This window comes from Salvelinus sp. IW2-2015, linkage group LG13 (assembly GCF_002910315.2).
Source record: "Salvelinus sp. IW2-2015 linkage group LG13, ASM291031v2, whole genome shotgun sequence".
Taxonomy (NCBI): Eukaryota; Metazoa; Chordata; class Actinopteri; order Salmoniformes; family Salmonidae; genus Salvelinus; species Salvelinus sp. IW2-2015.
In genome coordinates, this window is record NC_036853.1 from 43790817 (window position 1) to 43810875 (window position 20059).

The 20059-nt window shown below is 40.5% G+C and overlaps 1 protein-coding gene across 6 annotated transcripts in view; it reads left to right on the forward strand.

Moving 5' to 3' along the window:
* The first annotated feature begins 1680 nt into the window (after positions 1-1680).
* tmem131l (transmembrane 131 like) overlaps positions 1681-20059 on the forward strand; it is a 97351-nt gene continuing 78972 nt past the window's right edge. For 3 of the 6 annotated variants that reach the window (XM_023998373.3, XM_024147422.2, XM_023998374.3), the window contains exons 1-2: positions 1681-2140; positions 3038-3108. In XM_023998373.3, coding sequence (XP_023854141.1) covers positions 2017-2140; positions 3038-3108 — 195 coding nt within the window. In that variant the 5' untranslated portion in view covers positions 1681-2016. The remainder of the gene's footprint in view (positions 2141-3037; positions 3109-20059) is intronic. The other 3 variants (XM_024147423.2, XM_070446306.1, XM_070446307.1) reach the window with 1 other exon arrangement.

A 20059-nucleotide genomic window follows, 5' to 3' on the forward strand; every position in this document is an offset into this window, starting at 1 on the left:
TTGGTGATTGACAATGCAGTGGTGTGGAGAGTGACGCAAGGAGCCCGAAACACAAATGGAAGCGCCACTGAAATATCGTTGAGGCTGTACAGTGGGAATATGTTTAGAATTCACAAAATTTAGAAGCTCCATAAATTATAACTCCCTGTAAATGTGCTTTATGGTCTTGTGGTTCTGCAGAGTCTAGACTGAGGTGTTCAGGTTTTGTTGTTGAAAACATGATGGATGATCCCTTTGAATGGTAACATTTCAATAAAGTCTTAGTGTTATGTTTTATCTTACTTAACTGTTGTTTTCCACACGCCTACATGTACCTTAACTGATTTCATATGCCTCGAATTTCCAAGCAACAGGGTGAATGCAACAAGATAATCCATCCACCTGACAGGTGTGGCATATCAAGAAGCTGATTAAACAGCATGATCCTTACACAGGTGCACCTTGTGCTGGGGACAATAAAAGGACACTTAAAATGTGCAGTTTTGGCACACAACTCAATTCTACAGATGTCTCATGTTTTGAGGGAGTGTGCAATTGGCATGCTGACTGCAGGAATGTCCACCAGAGCTGTTGCCAGAGGATTTAATGTTCATTTCTCTACCATAAGCTGCCTCCCAATGTCGCTTTAGAGAATTTGGCAGTACGTCCAACTGGCCTCACAACCTCAGACCACGTGTAACCACGCCAGCTTAGGACTTCCACCTGCGAGATTGTCTGAGACCAGCCACCTGGACAACGAAACAAGAGCATTTCTGTCTGTAATAAAGCCTTTTTGTGGGGAAAAACAAATTCTGATTGACTGGGCCTGGCTCCCCAGTTGGTGGACCTGGCTCCCAAGTGGGTGGGCCTATGCCCTCACAGGGCCACACATCGCTGCACCCCTACCCAGTCATGTGAAATCCAAAGATCAGGGTCTAATGAATTTAAATCTATTGACTGATTTCCTTAAATGAACTGTAACTCAGTAGAATTGTTGCATGTTGCATTTATTTTTGTTCAGTATACTTTACCTGAACTCTACAGTGTGCAGATATTATTTCAAGCATAACATACCTTGTCTAAACATGTTTGGCCTAAACGTTTGAACAATGACACACCCACCATGGAAGAGTATGTGTGATATTTGTGTGTGAACCTGCTTAGCCTGTCCATTATGATTCATTAAGGTTGACCTGAAGTCTGCACCCCAAAACATTTTGTTCATCCTTGAGCAGTAGTGTCCAAAATGTACTTAATTTACATATAGGCTATTGACTTTTATGTATTCCACTAATTGTCTACCAGCCATTGTTGCTAACCTAACACTGGCCTACAGCATATGGCCTGTTTCAATGTTGAACTTGAATACCAATGTCCTTTATAACTCTTTAGTTATAAAACTAGTATTAGATCAAGTGCAAGAAATGTGCTTTATGTGACAGGGTTCTCATGGCATAATTTGAGTTTGCAGGGACTTCATTGGTGTGGATGTTGGAGGGACTTCTAGTACTATGAATATTGCAGTTTGATTATTCTATATGGGAACCACATGATGGAATCTCTTAACCTTTGGAGTGATCTATTGATTGGCACGTTTTTCAACCTCAGTAGTATGTGGGATTTTAAAACAATGGGTCCACAAGCGCATCATCATAACCTAGATTTGCTTTGGTTGACCGCATGACAGTTGTTTGCCCGCGCGGGGAAAAAAACGAAATAGAATGTTTCGCAGAAACTTTTTTCCTGCACGATTTACTTGCGTATTGGACTGGCCACGCGATATTCCCATGAGTTTAATCATTTGGTGCGTTTAGTTCGTCACATTCAAGTCCATCCCATTGTGCCAAAATCAGCCAACGCAGTCAGGCCGATGAATCCAACGCCTTGGCTGTGGTCGGCGCATACTCTCCACACACACAACAAGAAAGAGGGCGAGGAACAGAACAGGGTGGGAGGGTTTGCTAGACGGGGAGCGACAGCGAGAGAAAGAGAAAGCCTAGCGTAGCACAAGGCAGGCTGCTAGCTGAACAGGGCAGCATGGCGTTGGTACGGGAGTTCCAACAAGGCAGCCGCTGTCACAGAAAAACGTGGATTAATATTATACTCGGAATTCTACCGCTACTTTTGCCCTGCGTACAGCATGGAGGGGCTCAATTACAAGGTCTGGTGAAGTACATTTTTCTTCAATAATTAACGTTAACCACCCATTGCGAAAATGTCGGCGAGAACTGCCAGTAACGTTACAGCTAACGTTACTGAGTTGACAGTGAGGACAAGTCGCTATGCGAAAACGGGAGTGCTACTGCAACCATCGTATTGTGGATTCAAATTCGGCATAATTTGCGTGATAATTTCGAATATGTTAATGTCTGCAGAAATGTTGCTAACGTTGTTCACTTATAAGTGCTAAGACTATTTTATTAAGTATTTTTTTAATCAGTGGACAGTTTCCTGTGTTGGTTCATGCAAGCCATAACGTTATTTCAGTGAAGTGTCGCGTTACAGTAGCTAGCGAATTTAGCTACAAGGGAACTCCGTTTAATGATAGTTAGCTTGCCAGATGCCATTGTTTTCACTTTGGTTGGGTGTTTTAAATGTTTAAATGTATATATTGGTTATGTTATAAATGTATAGTTCGGCTTTTATAAATGTTAAAGCTATGTGTTTACAAGCTAGCAAAGCCAAAGCTAGCTAACCTAAAAGCAACGGTGATAATAATAATTTGGTGGGTGCTTATTGGCCTATTTAACACATGTACAAGTGTGTATTAATACTGCATGTGTGAATTGAAAAATGTGATATCCCAACTCTCCCTGAGCCACCCTCGGAAAGTGGGATCATGGACAGTTGAATACACGCCTTTGTCAGTCATACATTTGCACAAGTTTATGCTAAACGTTGACCAATAACCGTTTGCGCTGTCCCCCGTTATAAACATTGGGTAAAGCATTTTATCTAGACATTATTTATTTGACCGCTACCTGATGTGTTTGACAGCGAGTGTTTCTGCTCAAGCTTTCACATTTACACCTCTTCCCCCTCTCTTCCTCCCACCAAGCCCTGAGTCAAATGTCCAGCGTGGTCGAGGTCTGGCAAGCTGAGGATGCTGACCCAGTGCTCCCAACTCAGGTAAATGCAATACACAATTTATTGAGCTGGTATAAACCTTGATTGCAGATTACATAAAGATAGGCAGGCATTTATATTTCTTTAACAAAGCATACCACTTCCCACGTGCATGGGTATATAACCCCATTGTTTATGTTTGCACGTGCCTTGGAGCGCAATGACATCAAGGAGATTAGTTAGGTACTGCTACATTCTATCACTTTTGTGTATTCTCTAATTCGTCGAACTGTTAATTATTGTTCTATTTTGCGAAGTCAGCTAAACGTGTTCCTGTTCTAAACGTGAGGATTTATGTTTGAAGCGAGGAGTCCAAATGGAGACGGGGAAGAATTTGCCAAGGCCACCTGCTAGACGAATAGAGGGTGCCATGTGGCCTGCTCTGTTACTTGTCGGAAGTGTGCAATAATAGCGTGTCCATGAACAGCATAGCAAAGCCCTGTCTTAATTATCTCCATCTCATACATATCTTACCAATTTTATTTGTCACATGTGCAGAATACAAGAGGTAGACCTTACTGTAAAATGCTTGGGTAAGGGCTTTTAACTAAACATTTCACAGTAAGGTCTGTTGTATTTGGTGCATGTGACAAATACAATATGATTTGATTTGAACTCCATCATACATATCTAACATTACTATGCTACAGAGAAAATAGCCTAGCTAGTCAAATCAATGAAGTTGGCGAAATAGATGTAAATATGATTTAATTCACCTGTATTACTGGCACTATGATGCAAAAGTTTTTCTCATGACACCTCACAAACTTCCCGGATTTCAAGTAATGCGTTATCAGTGCTGCAGTGTGTTTTGCATTTTGGCCCTGTCTGCATTTTATGCTGCAGCTGTTATGTTTGACTTTTTATGTAATCTAGGAACACCCTACATATTTTGTTTTACTGATTGTCAGTGAAGCTACGACGGACTGTCATGTTACACGACGGACTGGCATGTTACACGACGGACTGACATGTTACACGACGGACTGTCATGTTACACGACGGACTGTCATGTTACACGACGGACTGTCATGTTACACGACGGACTGTCATGTTACCYGCAGATAAGAAGCTTATTTTAATTGAACCTAGGATAAAAGATATTTGAAAGCTTTTCAAATACCTGGTCATTTAGGTTGTGTATACCTTTTGACAGTCGACGCAGAACTAAACCATTATGCTTTCAATTGTCTATTTGACGGGAAGTAGAATTTGCCTAGTTCCATTTTCACATAGAAAGGGTGTACATTTCAGAACCATACCCTGACATATAATGTCACCTAAGTTAGACCAGTTGTTTTGGTTCGTATTCCCACCAAAAAAAGGGTGTGTACTGTACATTGCAACTTAGTTAGGCGTACATCTGCTCAGTGCAATGGGGAACCAAGGTAATCCTGTCAGGGTTGCAAATTATTTGGACCTGTTGATAGCAGGTTAAAGTTAATGACAGAATGCTGAAATTGTTTACATTCTTCAGTATTTGTTAGGCTCAGGTAGGCAGGGCTGTGCTGTCAATGGAGTAGCTGTGTCTCAGCACTATGATTTGTGAAATGTAGTAATTATGTAATCTGTCTGCACTTGGCTGTGTTTAGTAGGTTCACAGTTTAGCAAAAGATTTCTTATTGGACAAGTCCAGGTAGCCCTTCCCTGTTTCGTTATCTTTTCTTCCGTTTGGTGCCTAATGAGTATAGTACTTGTTTAAGGTTGTTGTTGGGTGGAAGATGTTAGCAGCTCACTGAGGTGATTCGGTGCAAAGATATCACAAACCACTCCCTCTGTAAACCATAACTGGTTGATCTTGGTTGCGACAATTATAATGGAATAGTAAAAAAAAAAAAAAAAGATTTATTTTTATTATCAGGATCAGTCATTCCACCTTTTGAGTGTAACTTGGTCCAAAAAACTTGATTTCACATAATTTTAACATTCTGTCATAAAGAGCACATGTTCAACTTCATTTAACACACATATATGTGCCAAATAAAGTAACATGGTTGACTGTAACAGGGTTGACGATTTCATCTTAAATCAACCATAAATCTCCTTGTGACAGGGGTTATGGAAGCGTGTTGTGTGCAACAGGGAGTGGCAATTGAATGCAAGCTTCACAAAAAATGTAAATTGTTAAAACAATACTAGCCTCTCTATCTGTGGGTATCAGGGTTGACGTGTTATGCTCGACACGCTCAGTTTTCCACCACAAAACACCAGAAAATGGCCAAAAAGTGTAGAAACAGATCAACTGCTTTTTACACTTTGATTTGACTATTAGATGTTCAATGTTTCTTTTTAGAAATCTTTTATTAAGAATAAAAAACTGATCACATTTACTTACGTATTCAGTCCCTTTCCTCAGTACTTTGTTGAAGTACCTTTGACAGCGATTACAGCCTCAAGTCTTGTTGGGTATGATGCTACAAGCTTGGCACACCTGTATTTGGGGAGTTTCTCCCATTCCTCTCTGCAGACCCTCTCAAGCTCTTTCAGGTTGGATGGGGAACGTCGCTGCACAGCTATTTTCAGGTCTCCAGAGATGTTCGATCAGGTTCCAGTCCGGGCTCTGGCTGGGCACTCAAGGACATTCAGACTTGACCCAAAGCCACTCCTGCATTGTCTTGGTTGTATGCTTAGGGTTGTTCTCCTGTTGAATCTTCACCCCAGTCTGAGGTCCTGAGCACTCTGGAGCAGGTTTTCATCAAGGATCTCACTGTACTTTGCTCCGTTCGTCTTTCCCTCAATCCTGACTAGTCTCCCAGTCCCTGCCGCTGATGCATGATGCTGCCACTGCCATGCTTTACAGTGGGAATGGTTTCAGGTTTCCTCCAGACGTGATGATTGGCATTCAGGCCAAAGAGTTCAATCTTTGTTTCATCAGACCAGAGAATCTTGTTTCTCATGGTCTGGGTCCTTTAGGTGCCTTTTGGCAAACTCCAAGTGGGCTGTCATGTGCTTTTTACTGAGGAGTGGCTTCCGTGTGGCCACTCTACAATAAAGGCCTGATTGGTGGAGTGCTGCAGAGATGGATGTCCTTCTGGAAGATTCTCCCATCTCTACAGAGGAGCTCCGTCAGTTACCATCAGGTTCTTGGTCACCTCCCTGGCCAAGGCCCTTCTCCCCCGATGGCTCAGTTTGGCCGGGCGGCAAGTTCTAGGGAGAGTCTTGGTGGTTCCAAATTTCTTCCATTTTAAGAATGATGGAGGCCACTGTAGGGTTGGGCGGTATACCGTATTTTATGATATACCAGTATTGATGCAGTGACAGGTTTTGGTTTTTACTTTACCTTCTATACCGGTATTTGAATGTTTGGTTTGTTAAATGTGATACGCCATGTGTATGTACATTTTTATGGTTTACTTCTTCCTCAACCACCTGCATTGCTTGCTGTTTGGGGTTTTAGGCTGGTTTTCTGTATAGCACTTTGAGATATCAGCTGATGTAAGAAGGGCTATATAAATACATTTGATACTTCGCTACTTGAATCATCTCTTGCCGCTCTTTCTCTCCATGCCACTTTCCACACAGACCTAGCCATGCCCCCTGTCACTCAAGGAGCGCATTTGATGTTCCTCAACCACGAGACACTTGCGTTCAGTCTGCATGGTCAATGCAGCATATGCAACAATGTTCATGACAACAATGCTGTTTTCACTTTGCTTCTTAATATAAATCCACTAGTGTTCTAAAATCAGCAAAAAAATAAACCAAAATAACCAAAATCGAAGTAACTTCACAGATCTTCATTGTAAAGGGTTTAAACACTGTTCCCCATGCTTGTTCAATGAACTATAAACAATGAATGCACATGCACCTGTGGAACGGTCTTTAAGACACGAACAGCTTACAGACGGTAGGCAATTAAGGTCACAGTTATGAAAACTTAGGACACTAAAGAGGCCTTTCTACTGACTGAAAAACACCAAAAGAAAGATGCCCAGGGTCTCTGCTCATCTGCGTGAACGTGCCTTTGGCATGCTGCAAAGAGGCATGAGGACTGCAGATGCGGCCAGGGCAGTAAATTGCAATGTCCGTACTGTGAGACGCCCAAGACAGCGCTACAGGGAGACAGGATGGACAGCTGATCGTCCTCGCAGTGGCAGATCACGTGTAGCAACACCTGCGCAGGATCGGTACATGTGAACATCACACCTGCGGAACAAGTTTAGGATGGCAACAACAACTGCCCGAGTTGCACCAGGAACGCTCAGACTGGCCGCAATAGGCTGAGAGAAGCTAGACTGAGGGCTTGTAGGCAATGTTGCCTATGGGCATTTTTAGCTAATATCGGCTGATTCCGATATCTTCACCGATATATCGTGCATCCCTACTCCCTGGCATTTTAATTCGTTGTCATCTCAAACGCTGTATTCAAAGTGCCCACTATTATATTCTAACTATAGATTTAGAATAGTCATTCAACAGTTTTGCTCTAATTCGGAAGGCAAATCGCATTTGCAACATTTGGTTAAAAATAGGTCCTATATTATTTGCCTACATTGTAAAGCCCTACGTGGTAGTGTGGAAATTCTCAATTGAGCAGTGGTGTATAAATACTTTTAAGTACCACTTAAGTTTTTTTTCTGTACTTTACTGTTTTTTTTAATTTTTTGGCAACTTTTTACCTTTACCTTCACTTTTACCGTCACTACATTTTCTAAAGGAAAATACTGTACTTTTTACTCCATTTTTCCCTGACACCTAAAAGTACTCGTGACATTTTGAGTGCTTCGCAGGACAGGAAAAGGGTCCAATTCACGCATTTGTCAAGAGAACATCCCAGGTCAACTACTGCCTCTGATCTGGAGGACTCACTAAACACAAATGCTTTGTAAATTATGTCAAAGTGTTGGAGTGTGCCCCTGGCTATCTGTAAATAAAACATTTTTTAAAAATGGTGCCGTTTGCTTTATATAAGAAATTTGAAATGATTTATACTTTTACTTTTGATACTTAAGTATATTTAAAACAAAATACTTTTACTCAAGAAGTATTTTACTGGGTGACTCACTTTTACCTGAGTAATTTTCTATTAACATATCTTTACTTTTACTCAAGTATGACCATTGGGTACTTTTTCCACCACTGCAATTGAGTGCAGGAAATGCAGAAATGATAAAAGTGCTGACATTTGTTTTGGTTGAAGTTTAATTGTTTTATACTGTTCAATAAGAATGGAGAGACTCATTTGAAATCACTTAAAATATGTGTTGCCACCCTAGCATCACTCACTACTCATAAAGCAAATGTGTAACTTTTAGTATAAACATTTTTTAAATACCGCCATACTGTCCAATTTTTAAAAAGAAATACTGTGATATAATATTTTGGCCATATCGCCCAGCATTAGGCCACTGTGTTCTTGGGCACCTTCAACGCTGCAGACATTTTTTGGTACCCTTTCCCCAGATCTGTGCTTCGACACCATCCTGTCTCGGAGCTCTACAGACAATTACTTCGACTTCATTGATTGGTTTTTGCTCTGACATGCACTGTCAACTTTGGGACCTTTTATATAGACGTGTGTGCCTTTCCAAATCATGTCCAATCAATTGAATTTACCACAGGTGGACTCTAATCAAGTTGTAGAAACATCTCAAGGATGATCAATGGAAACAGGATGCACCTGAGCTCAATTTCGAGTCTCATAGAAAAGGGTCTGAATGCTTATTTAAATAGGATATTTCTGTTTTTATCTGTAATAAATTTCTAAAAACCTGTTTTCGCTTTGTCATTATGGATAGGGTATTGTGTGTAGATTGAGGGGGGAAAATGTATTTAATCCATTTTAGAATATGGCTGTAACGTAACTGTGGAAAAAGTCAAGGGTTCTGAATACTTTCCGAATGCGCCGTATATCCTCAACACCAGCTTCGAGGGCATTGATCACTTTTATACAACTGATTACCACATATTCAAATAATGATTGACATATTTTAATTAACATTTATTTTGATGAATTTATTGATACTACTTAATCCTTCGACAAGATATAGTCCCGACACACGTCTAAGGATGCTACACAAGCAGGCTGGTCGTTGGTTCGGTTGCCAGAGATGCGACCCAGTCATTCCGTCTTCTTGTTCTGTGTCTATGCACTCGACCCAGTCGTTCGTTCTAAATGTTCCATTGCCATACTGGCTGGCAACGTTGTTATCCCTTGCTTGCTAGCTAGCCAACTGTGGCTAACTTAGTCATGTCAAACAGTGCAACCAGAATAACAGTAGCTGGATTTGCATTTGTTTAACTTCTTAAATGTGGAGTCCCCATATTTGGGGATCCTATTTTCCAATTCAGTCTGGTGTCTGAACGGTAGCCCCTATCTGCAGGGTGTCTGCGGAAAGCTGAGTATCTTGGCTATTGATTGGTGTGACTTACTACCATATATGGGCATACGAATATATAAGGCAGCAGGTAGCCTAGTGGTTAGAGCGTTGGGCCAGTAACAGAAAGGTGGGGGGGGGGGGGTGTGTAACTAAGCATATCGAACAGGAACCTAAAAATACAGTATACCGAACATAGAAGCTTTGAATAAAATACTGGAGTCGGACAAAGGGGATTCCAACTCGGCCGACGAAGATTGCTTTCTAGAGGGATTGGATCCATTTTAAGATATGTAAGTCAATTATTTTCTTGGCTTTATATCTAATTTACTATATTGTTTTTTATAAGTTGTCTGCTTTTTGGGATTTGGATTTAGTTTACATAGGCCTATGTAACAAGTAATTTCAATGTTATGTAATGCCAAAGTAGTTATTGTCTATGTTAAATATTAGTTTGCTGTTCTAAGTTTCATCCTTGTAACTTTGGAGAGGCCACTAAACTCTCATGGCCATTGTTTATTTGTGGTTCTCACCTCTCTTTGTCTCAAGTGTTACTGTTTGCATTGTGTGTGTGCTTCACACCTAATGTGAGTCACTGTCCAGATCAAGTTTAGGCTTGGTGTTTTTACTTTACATTATTGTGGTTTTGTAAATTTAGTCAACTGTAATTCTGTGTCTCACAACAATATATCTCTTTATTTTATTCACCGCAGAGTGAAGGATGCAAATAATTTGGATGATGATGTTTGGGAGCCACCCCTCCCAGCAAGCTTCCCCGCTGCTATGTCAATCACCCCATCTGACGGTTCTACATCCACTACTCAACAAAGGCTCCACTCGTCTTCAACCACCCCCCACTGCAGTTTCAATCACCCTGTCTGATGGTTCTACATCCACTTTTCATAGATCTCTTGAAAAAGAAAATATGGGCTTGTGGCACCATTCGTCCCAACAGAATAGTTTTCCCCAAGACCAAGGTAAACAACATGAAAAATACAGCGGAGAGGGGGACAGTACGTTGGATCAGGACTAACAAGCTGCTTTTTGTGAAATGGAAGGACACTAGGAAAGTAACCATGCTCACCACACAGCGTAAGGCCATAATGACCATGTCTCAATGAGGGTGAAAAATGCCAATGGGCATGAGTGAGGAAAAAAGTCCCAGTTTCTCTGAAGGACTACAATTCCAATATGGGGGTGCAAACCTATCTGATGCTCTGATAGGCTACTACCAGGTCCTCCACAGACCAGGAAGTGGTATAAGACTTTTATTTTCTTACCACTTTGTGGACGTTGATACAGTAAATGCCAAAGCAAAAGGTCAAACCCCTCACACCCAGTTGGCCTTCCGAGAGCAGCTGTGTTGGAAATGGCAGAATTGGGGACCCAAAGCCACCTCACAACTGTTAGCAGTTGATGTTACTCTTCAATAACACAGACCCCAAAGCAAATCAGGTGGAGGAAAATGGGTTTATTCTTATTCAAAAAGGATGAATCATGTGGGGAGGTAGATGTTCATGCTCCCCTGTCCTCAGTGATTCTCCCCTGAGTGATTTATCTCCTGTGATTCTCCAGTGAACAAAGGGACAGGGTGTAGTTTATAACCTAGCCTGTGGTTGACCAGTTAGAATTCCTTGCAATAAAACTGGGCCAATGGCCAAAAAACAAGTATCCTGTTTCAGGCTCACTTTATAGACATATTCCTCCCATGTCTCTAACGTTGCTCATTAATCCCCTATTACAGAAAAAACAGTATTTCCATTGATCATTAGTACTCTATTGAACTCTCGTACTCTGCGTTGTGTATTTATCTTCGAAATATTCTTACTCTCCCCTAGATCATTTTGAAAAGAACTGTACTTAAAAGGTATTTTTAGAAAACATGAGAAAATAGACAGTATAAATAACATTAGCAGTAAGCATAAAATCATTCACATTAAACACCTTGCATTTCTATAAAACACAAAGGGCATATTGTACTTGCTGTTACAATAAGAAATAGATTTCAAGCAAAGTTATTAGTATTAACAGGTGTAATGATAATGTCCCTTACAATTCCTACCACATCCTGTATTAGGAGGAAACTCACATAAAAAAAATTGGTCTGCAAGACAATAATATTCAATTGTCCTATTGGCAATTCACCAAGTCCTTTAAAGTGACCAGCTCTTCCACACTGGTATCAGTCCCACATAGATAACTATTAGAAATTATGTTCTGACAGTCTGCCAGGACTGAGGAATTCTTCTTCTGTTCCACTGGTTAAGGACTTTTCTAATGAACACTTCACCGGTGATCTTGTATCATTTCAAGTACAGTCCTTGGATCAAGGGATATTGCTTCAGCTTCAGACTGTAGATTCTCATAACCTGTAAAGAAGGAAACAACAAAAAAAGTGAAAGTAACTTGTCCTGGTTTTAAGAATGATATTTCACATAGCTTTCCGTAAGTAAGCATGTCCCGATTTTCAGGAAAACGTTGGACATTTCACCTAGATATCCCTAATATGATGACTGCGGTGTACAACATAGAAGCTTATCAGGTTCTGATCATTTTACACGGAACCCAAACCGGCTGCACGCGTGCGCTATCGTGCATACGTTTATTTTGTCCCCATACACCAAAGGCGATCACGACACGCAGGTTAAAATATCAAAACAAACTCTGAACCAATGACATTAATTTAGGAACAGGTCGAAAAGCATTAAACATATATGGCAATTTAGCTAGCTTGCACTTGCTAGCTAATTTGTCCTATTTAGCTAGCTTGCTGTTGCTAGCTAATTTGTCCTGGGATATAAACATTGAGTTATTTTACCTGTAATGCACAAGGTCCTCTACTCCGACAATTAATCCACACATAAAACGGCCAACCGAACCCTTTCTAGTCATCTCTCCTCCTTCCAGGCTTTTTCATCTTTGAACTTATATGGTGATCGGCATCTAAACTTTCAAAGTATTACCACGACGACCGGCAAAACAGTTCGTCTTTCAATCACCCACCTGGGTATAACCAATAAGGAGATGCCACGTAGGTATCTGCTTCTATTAACCAATGAGGAGATGGGAGAGGCAGGACTTTCAGCGCGATCTGCATCAGAAATAGAAAGGAGTTCTATTTTAGCCCTTGGCATCACAGATGCTCGTTGTCGCAATAATTGAATAACATGGATTTCAAAATGTATTTTGCAACGCTCGCGCACGCAACGTGTCCGGTCTGGTCAGCATGTTACTATGCTTCTTCACCCGAGATTGGCCCCTCATTTTTCTTCATAGTCCAAATAGGATGGTTTGGAACTGTAGATCCCTGCAGTTGTCTAATTTGCCATGTCATTTTCCTTCAGAAATGTTCAATGTAGATTCAAGTTGCATAATAACATCAAGGCCTAAAATAGGTTGTTCAAATGAGCTTATCCACACCCCTGCATCAATCTTCATTGGATCAATAGATATTGATAATGGTTCAGTTTGTTTCATATGTCTCCCCCCCACACTCATCTTCTTGCCGGTGTACTGAGGACATGTATATTTTGCATAAGATATGGGCAATACAGTGACTCTACCACCTGTATTTACTGCAAAGTTGTTTACTTCTTTGGGATAGGTGGGACGGTAGCGTCCCACTTGGCCAAAATCCAGAAAAAATGTAGCGCGCCAAATTCAAATATATTACTATAAAAATCAATCTTTCATGAAATCACACATGAAAGACACCAAATTAAAGCTACACATGTTGTGAATTGTTAGGTTAGATTACTTGTTGGTTATTACTGCATTGTCGGAACTAGAAGCACAAGCATTTCGCTACACTCGCATTAACATCTGCTAACCATGTGTATGTGACAAATACATTTGATTTGATTTGAATCCAGCCAACATGTCTGATTTCAAAAAGGATTTACGGGGAAAGCACACCAAACAATTATGTTAGCTCAGTACATAGCCACAGAAAAACACAGCCATTTTCCCAGCAAAAGATAGTAGTCACAAAAAGCAGAAATAGAGATAAAATTAATCACTAACCTTTGATGATCTTCATCAGATGACACTCATAGGACATCATGTTACACAATACATTTATGTTTTGTTCGATAATGTGCATATTTATATCCACAAATCTCAGTTTACATTGGCGCCATGTTCAGAAATGCCTCCAAAATATCCAGAGTAATTGCAGAGAGCCACGTCAAATAACAGAAATACTCATCATAAACTTTGATGAAAGATACATGTTTTACAGAATTAAAGATACACTTGTTCTTAATGTAACCGCTGTGTCAGATTTAAAAAAAAAACGTTACGTAAAAAGCACACCATGCAATAATCTGAGACGGCGCTCAGATTTAACAACCTTTCTCCGCCATGTTGGAGTCAACAGACATTACATCATAAATATTCCCTAGAGGGGGTCTATTAGTTGCCCTCCACAGCATTCAGCAAACTTGCTGCTGAGCCAGACAGAGCTTCTTAAATTTCTGCATCAGCATTGTATCATTGTCCCGTTTCCGTTTTCCCTTAGACAGACCCTGCTTCTCCTGGCCATTCCTCATAAGAACACGGTTTCTTTTCGGACATTCTCGTTGCCAGTGACCAGAAACCTGCAATAATGACATACATTGGGGCAAAAAAGTATTTAGTCAGCCACCAATTGTGCAAGTTCTCCCACTTAAAAAGATGAGAGAGGCCGGTAATTTTCATCATAGGTACACTTCAACTATGACAGACAAAATGAAGAAAAAAAAATCCAGAAAATCACATTGTAGGATTTTTTATGAATTTATTTGCAAATTATGGTGCAAAATAAGTATTTGGTCACCTACAAACAAGCAAGATTTCTGGCTCTCACAGACCTGTAACTTCTTCTTTAAGAGGCGCCTCTGTCCTCCACTCGTTACCTGTATTAATGGCACCTGTTTGAACTTGTTATCAGTATAATAGACACCTGTCCACAACCTCAAACAGTCACACTCCAAACTCCACTATGGCCAAGACCAAAGAGCTGTCAAAGGACACCAGAAACAAAATTGTAGACCTGCACCAGGCTGGGAAGACTGAATCTGCAATAGGTAAGCAGCTTGGTTTGAAGAAATCAATTATTAGGAAATGGAAGACATACAAGACCACTGATAATCTCCCTCGATCTGGGGCTCCACGCAAGATCTCACCCCGTGGGGTCAAAATGATCACAAGAACGGTGAGCAAAAATCCCAGAACCACACGGGGGGACCTAGTGAATGACCTGCAGAGAGCTGGGACCAAAGTAACAAAGCCTACCATCAGCAAGGGCATTGAAGATGAAACGTGGCTGGGTCTTTCAGCATGACAATGATCCCAAACACACCGCCCGGGCAACKAAGGAGTGGCTTCGTAAGAAGCATTTCAAGGTCCTGGAGTGGCCTAGCCAGTCTCCAGATCTCAACCCCATAGAAAATCTTTGGAGGGAGTTGAAAGTCCGTGTTGCCCAGCAACAGCCCCAAGACATCACTGCTCTAGAGGAGATCTGCATGGAGGAATGGGCCAAAATACCAGCAACAGTGTGTGAAAACCTTGTGAAGACTTACAGAAAACGTTTGACCTCTGTCATTGCCAACAAAGGGTATATAACAAAGTATTGAGAAACTTTTGTTATTGACCAAATACTTATTTTCCACCATAATTTACAAATAAATTCATTAAAAATCCTACAATGTCATTTTCTGGATTTTATTTTCTCATTTTGTCTGTCATAGTTGAAGTGTACCTATGATGAAAATTACAGGCCTCTCATCTTTTTAAGTGGGAGAACTTGCACAATTGGTGGCTGACTAAATACTTTTTTGCCCCACTGTACACCAGGTTTCTCTTCTACTGAACAAATAATGTTGTTAGTTTCACTCGGAACCTGCACAACTCTTGATACCCACGTCTCGTGGATGCATCAAAGTTTTTGAACATTCGTCCAACTGTTTTGGGGATGCTGATTTATGTGTGATTACTGTCACCGGAGGTTTGTCTTCACTACCTTTTACAGCCGGTGTTCTGGTTGGCCTAAGACGTCATTCGTCACTGCTGTCAGATTCTGTTGACTCAAAGCCATGCAGTGCTGACCAGATGCTTGAAACCCGATCATCCTTGCGCAACAGCCTGAGGATAGATTGAGGGAACAAAGGGTCCACTTGTGGGGTCAAGTCTATTTTTTACGACCCTTGCCTGTAATTGTTGAATTTCTTCTTTCAAGGTTTTGATATGTTCACCAAGAGCTTTCGAACTATCCTTATCTTTCTGCAATATCCTGTCATGATTCTCCAGAAAGAATTTCTCATCCCGTTAACCTACTTTGGCTATAACAGTCAACGAGTTAGACATCTGTATTTTTCCTCAAGCTTTTTGTATATCAGATTCCATATTCCATCTTTGTCAACAATGATGGAATATTTCTTTATTATCTCTTGTCTACACTTCTCTACTTTGAAATGGTTCTTCATATCACTAGACAGTGAATTTAAAATATTTTTCATTCTCACATCCGGAGGAGCTGTTCCGTACTTTTCCAGAGTGATTTTCTCACTTAACAATGGCGTTATATTAACTTCAAAAGTTGGATCATATATCTCTGTTTATATATTAATTTAATCCCAAAGGATGTGTGTGTAACCCCTTTTGAGGACTCAAATCTCTTCTAGAACACACAGTCTGTAGGGCCTGGCTACCCATAAAAGTTATGTTCACTTCAAAAAGCTTGTTGAAGGCTTACATTAACCACGTGTAAAAATTGCTACTCTACTAGCAACTCCTATGCAACAGGGTTTCACAAAAAGAAAGGACTCTAACCATTTAATAGAGGACTTGAACCCCTATAATAGAGAACAAAGACAAAGGACTTAAACCTTATTCATCACAGATACGTATCACTCATTGCATGCACTAATTTTAACCTGATTTGGTTCTTTTAAAATGGTATTGGTCTAGACTCAGCCAGCACTATGCCATCAATCAGGAGATTAAGAGGTGACTCCCAAAGTGGGTTGCGCTCAGCCTTCTCTCTTCTGGATCAACACAGTTGAGTTTTTCTTGTTCAGACAATTCATCTGGGTCACGGCACCAAATGTTAGCATTTGTTACTCTTAAATATCACAGACCCCAAAGCAAATCAGTGGTAGGAAAATAGGTTTTATTCATATTCAAAAAGGACGAATCATGTGGGGAGGTAGATGTTCATGCTCCCCTGTCCTCAGGTGATTCTCCCTGAGTGATTCTCTCCAGTGAACAAAGGGACAGGATGTAGTTTATAACCCATCCCTAGCCTGTGGTTGACCAGTTAGAATTCCTTGCAACAAAACTGGGCCAATGGCCAACTAACAAGTATCCTATTTCAGGCTCACTGTATAGACAAATTCCTCCCATGTCTCTGACCCGTTGCTCATTAATCCCCTATTACAGAAAAAACACTATTTCCAATGATCGTTAGTACTCTATTGACCTATCGTACTCTGCGTTGTGTATTTATCTTCAAAATCTTCTTACACAACCATCACAAGACCCCCCCGCACTCAAGGTGAGTGCCACTATCCAACACACATGCCAAAAGACAAAAGGAAGAACTGCAAGCATTGCACAAAACATGGGTGGGAAAGAGGGAAATGACAGATTTTCTGTCAAATGCCAGTTCGCTTTTTGTTTCCTGGCAGAGAGGGACTGCTTCAGACTATCACCACATGCATAAGCTACAGTGAAAGTGAAATCTAATCATCTACACCTGGGTTGTAAAATGAACACGAATGCCATTTGTAAATAATACAACTTATTTCAGCTAATGTCACGTGTGTAACCAAGTTTGTTTGAGAAGACAATTTTGTATATTTTTTGTTGTTGTATATCTGTTGCTTTTATATTGTTTTTGTAAGTAGTTAATTTGTATGTAGAACCAATACATTGGATATGCCTAGGCTAAACGTTCAGGCACTTTGGAGAGGTTGAAATAACACTTGAATATCCCCTGTATGTCCCCCGACACCACCACAATGTTTGAGAGAGGCTGGTGTTGTAAGAATTTTTAGTTTTTTAACAATAATTTTTAGGCACATCCAGTGTGCAAAAACAGTACAGTTACCACATTTGGACACTTTGGAGAGGTTGAAAGGACAGTTGAATGTAGCCTGGATACCCCATACCACCACAATGTTTGAATGAGGTTGATATGATAGAACTTATGTTTTAATACTGAACAAACGGCAATTAGGGATTGCACAATATGTAATAGCACTGGATTTATCTAATTTACAGACATATGCCAATTTGGAGAGGTTTAGGAACACTACTAAAACATCTGCCCATTTCTAGTAGTTAGAAATGGGTTAGGGTTAGGCTTTTGTGTGCTTGATCTTGTGTGTTCTGAATTATGTAACTCCTGTCTATCTTCTGATCATATTCTCCCAGATGTCGTGTTTCCAAATATACCAAGTTTTGGCATGTCAGAATCATGTAAGCACACATGAATAGCAGTTATTTTGGTGTATTTCTAGTTAGGTGGAAATCTTCATTTTGCCATTACATTTAAGAGGTTAAGCTGTTTCGCCTGGCATTGAAAATGTGCGCTCTCGTCAGGACACTGTTGTTCGGAGGAGCTAGCCAACAGCACCGCCAACACAATCTCTTCAAAAATTATGCCAGCTGATTCATGATTTAGACTGGCTGAGAAACGCTGCCTGCCTATCTGTCTCGTCCCAACACCTTCATTACTATGGGACAGCTGGAGATCAAAATTGAAACAATGTTGCACATGTTGGAGAGACTAACAGCAAGGATTATTTAAAATCTCCGATGTTGAAAACTAAATGTTAGTCTAAATTAAATGATGTCTGTATGCTTTTTATAGTGGCGATCAACTTCATAAATTGCCTTGCTGGTCTGATGAGACAGTGGATTGCGCAGTCAGATGGAACAGAGTAAATAGGCATTTTAATGTCATAGATTTAGCCGGTGGTAACTTGTGGAATAGACACCGGCTGGGATGTGGTTTTAACCAATCAGCATTCAGGATTAGACCCACCCGTTGTACAATTAAACATATTGCATGGCATTACATTTCATAACACTTTTCACAACACACTCAGGCCACTACTCTACTACCACATATCTCCAATACACAATCCATATGTACTTGTGTGTAGAGTGCTTGTGTTAGTATGTGTATGCGAATTGCAAGGGGTGAACAGATTGCACGTCTGATTTATTGAGTTCTCCATATGGCCGATATTAAAGGGAACTTCATTGAATATAATAGTCTTAAATTCAATATCGATGCACAATTTCTTCATAAAATGTCAAATGGGTGCAAAATGCACTTCGTGGAACAACCTATTATCTGTTGTAAGATCTTGTCTTAATGGGAAGGAAATACATCTGTTTTGTTTCCTTGATAGCGTTTATGCCTAAATGCTCTGATGTCCAAACTGTATTTTTTACGATAGATTGGCCTAGCCTAATCCGATTTTAAGAAGTCTTAACTTCCATTGTAATTGTCGTAATATCTGTTCAAGATGAGTCAACTTGGTCTGTCTCTTTGGCTCCATTTAGATAGGCAGCCCAAATCTATTTTTTCCCCACCAATTGGTGTTTTGACCAATCAACTCTGAATAGATCTGACGAGAAAAGATATAATGTGATTTAGACAAAAGACCAATTGGTGGAAAAAAGCTCAGAATTGGGCTGCCTGTGTGAATAGTCGAAGAAACAACAATATATTACCATTTCCATGCTTTGTTAAATGTTTAAATTGAGTTTGATCCATGTGTGACTAGGCGTATATGCATGCAACGTCATATAGGCTAGGTAGATTAACCTATACTGAACAAAAATATAAACGCAATACTTTCAATGATTGTACTGAGTTACAGTTCATACAAGGAAATGTCACTGGAAATAAATTCATTAGGCCCTAATCTATGGATTTCACATGACTGGGAATACAGATACCTTAAAAAAATTATTGCCTCACAATAGGCCTCATCACGGTATCTCTGTGCATTCAAATTGCCATCGATTTAAAATGCAATTGTGTTCGTTGTCCATAGCTTATGCTTGCCCATACCAAAGCTCCACCGCCACCATGGGGCACTTTGTTCACAACGTTGACATCAGCAAACCGCTTTCCCACATGACGCCATACACGTGGTCTGCGGTTGTGATGCCGGTTGGACGTACTGCCAAATTCTCTAAAATGACATTGGAGGCGGCTTATGGTAAAGAAATTAGCATTCAATTCTCTGGCAACAGCTCTGGTGGACATTCCTGCAGTCAGCGTACCAATTGCACGCTCCCTCAACTTGAGGTGTCTGTGACATTGTGTGAAAAAACTGCACATTTTAGAGTGGCCTTTGGTTGTCCCCAGCACAAGGTGCACATGTGTAATGATCATGCTGTTTAATCAGCTTCTTGATATTCCACACCTGTCAGGTGGATGGATTAATTTAGCAAAGAAGAAATGCTCACTAACAGGGATGTAAACACATTCGTGTACTAAATTTGAGAGAAATAAGCTATTTTGTGTATGGAACTTTTTATTTACTGGACTGATAGCCTGCGTCTGAGGGGAGGGAGGGATCAGCGGTGAGGCTGCCAGTAACCCGACTCACCGTCCCTCCTCTCTTCGCTGAGAA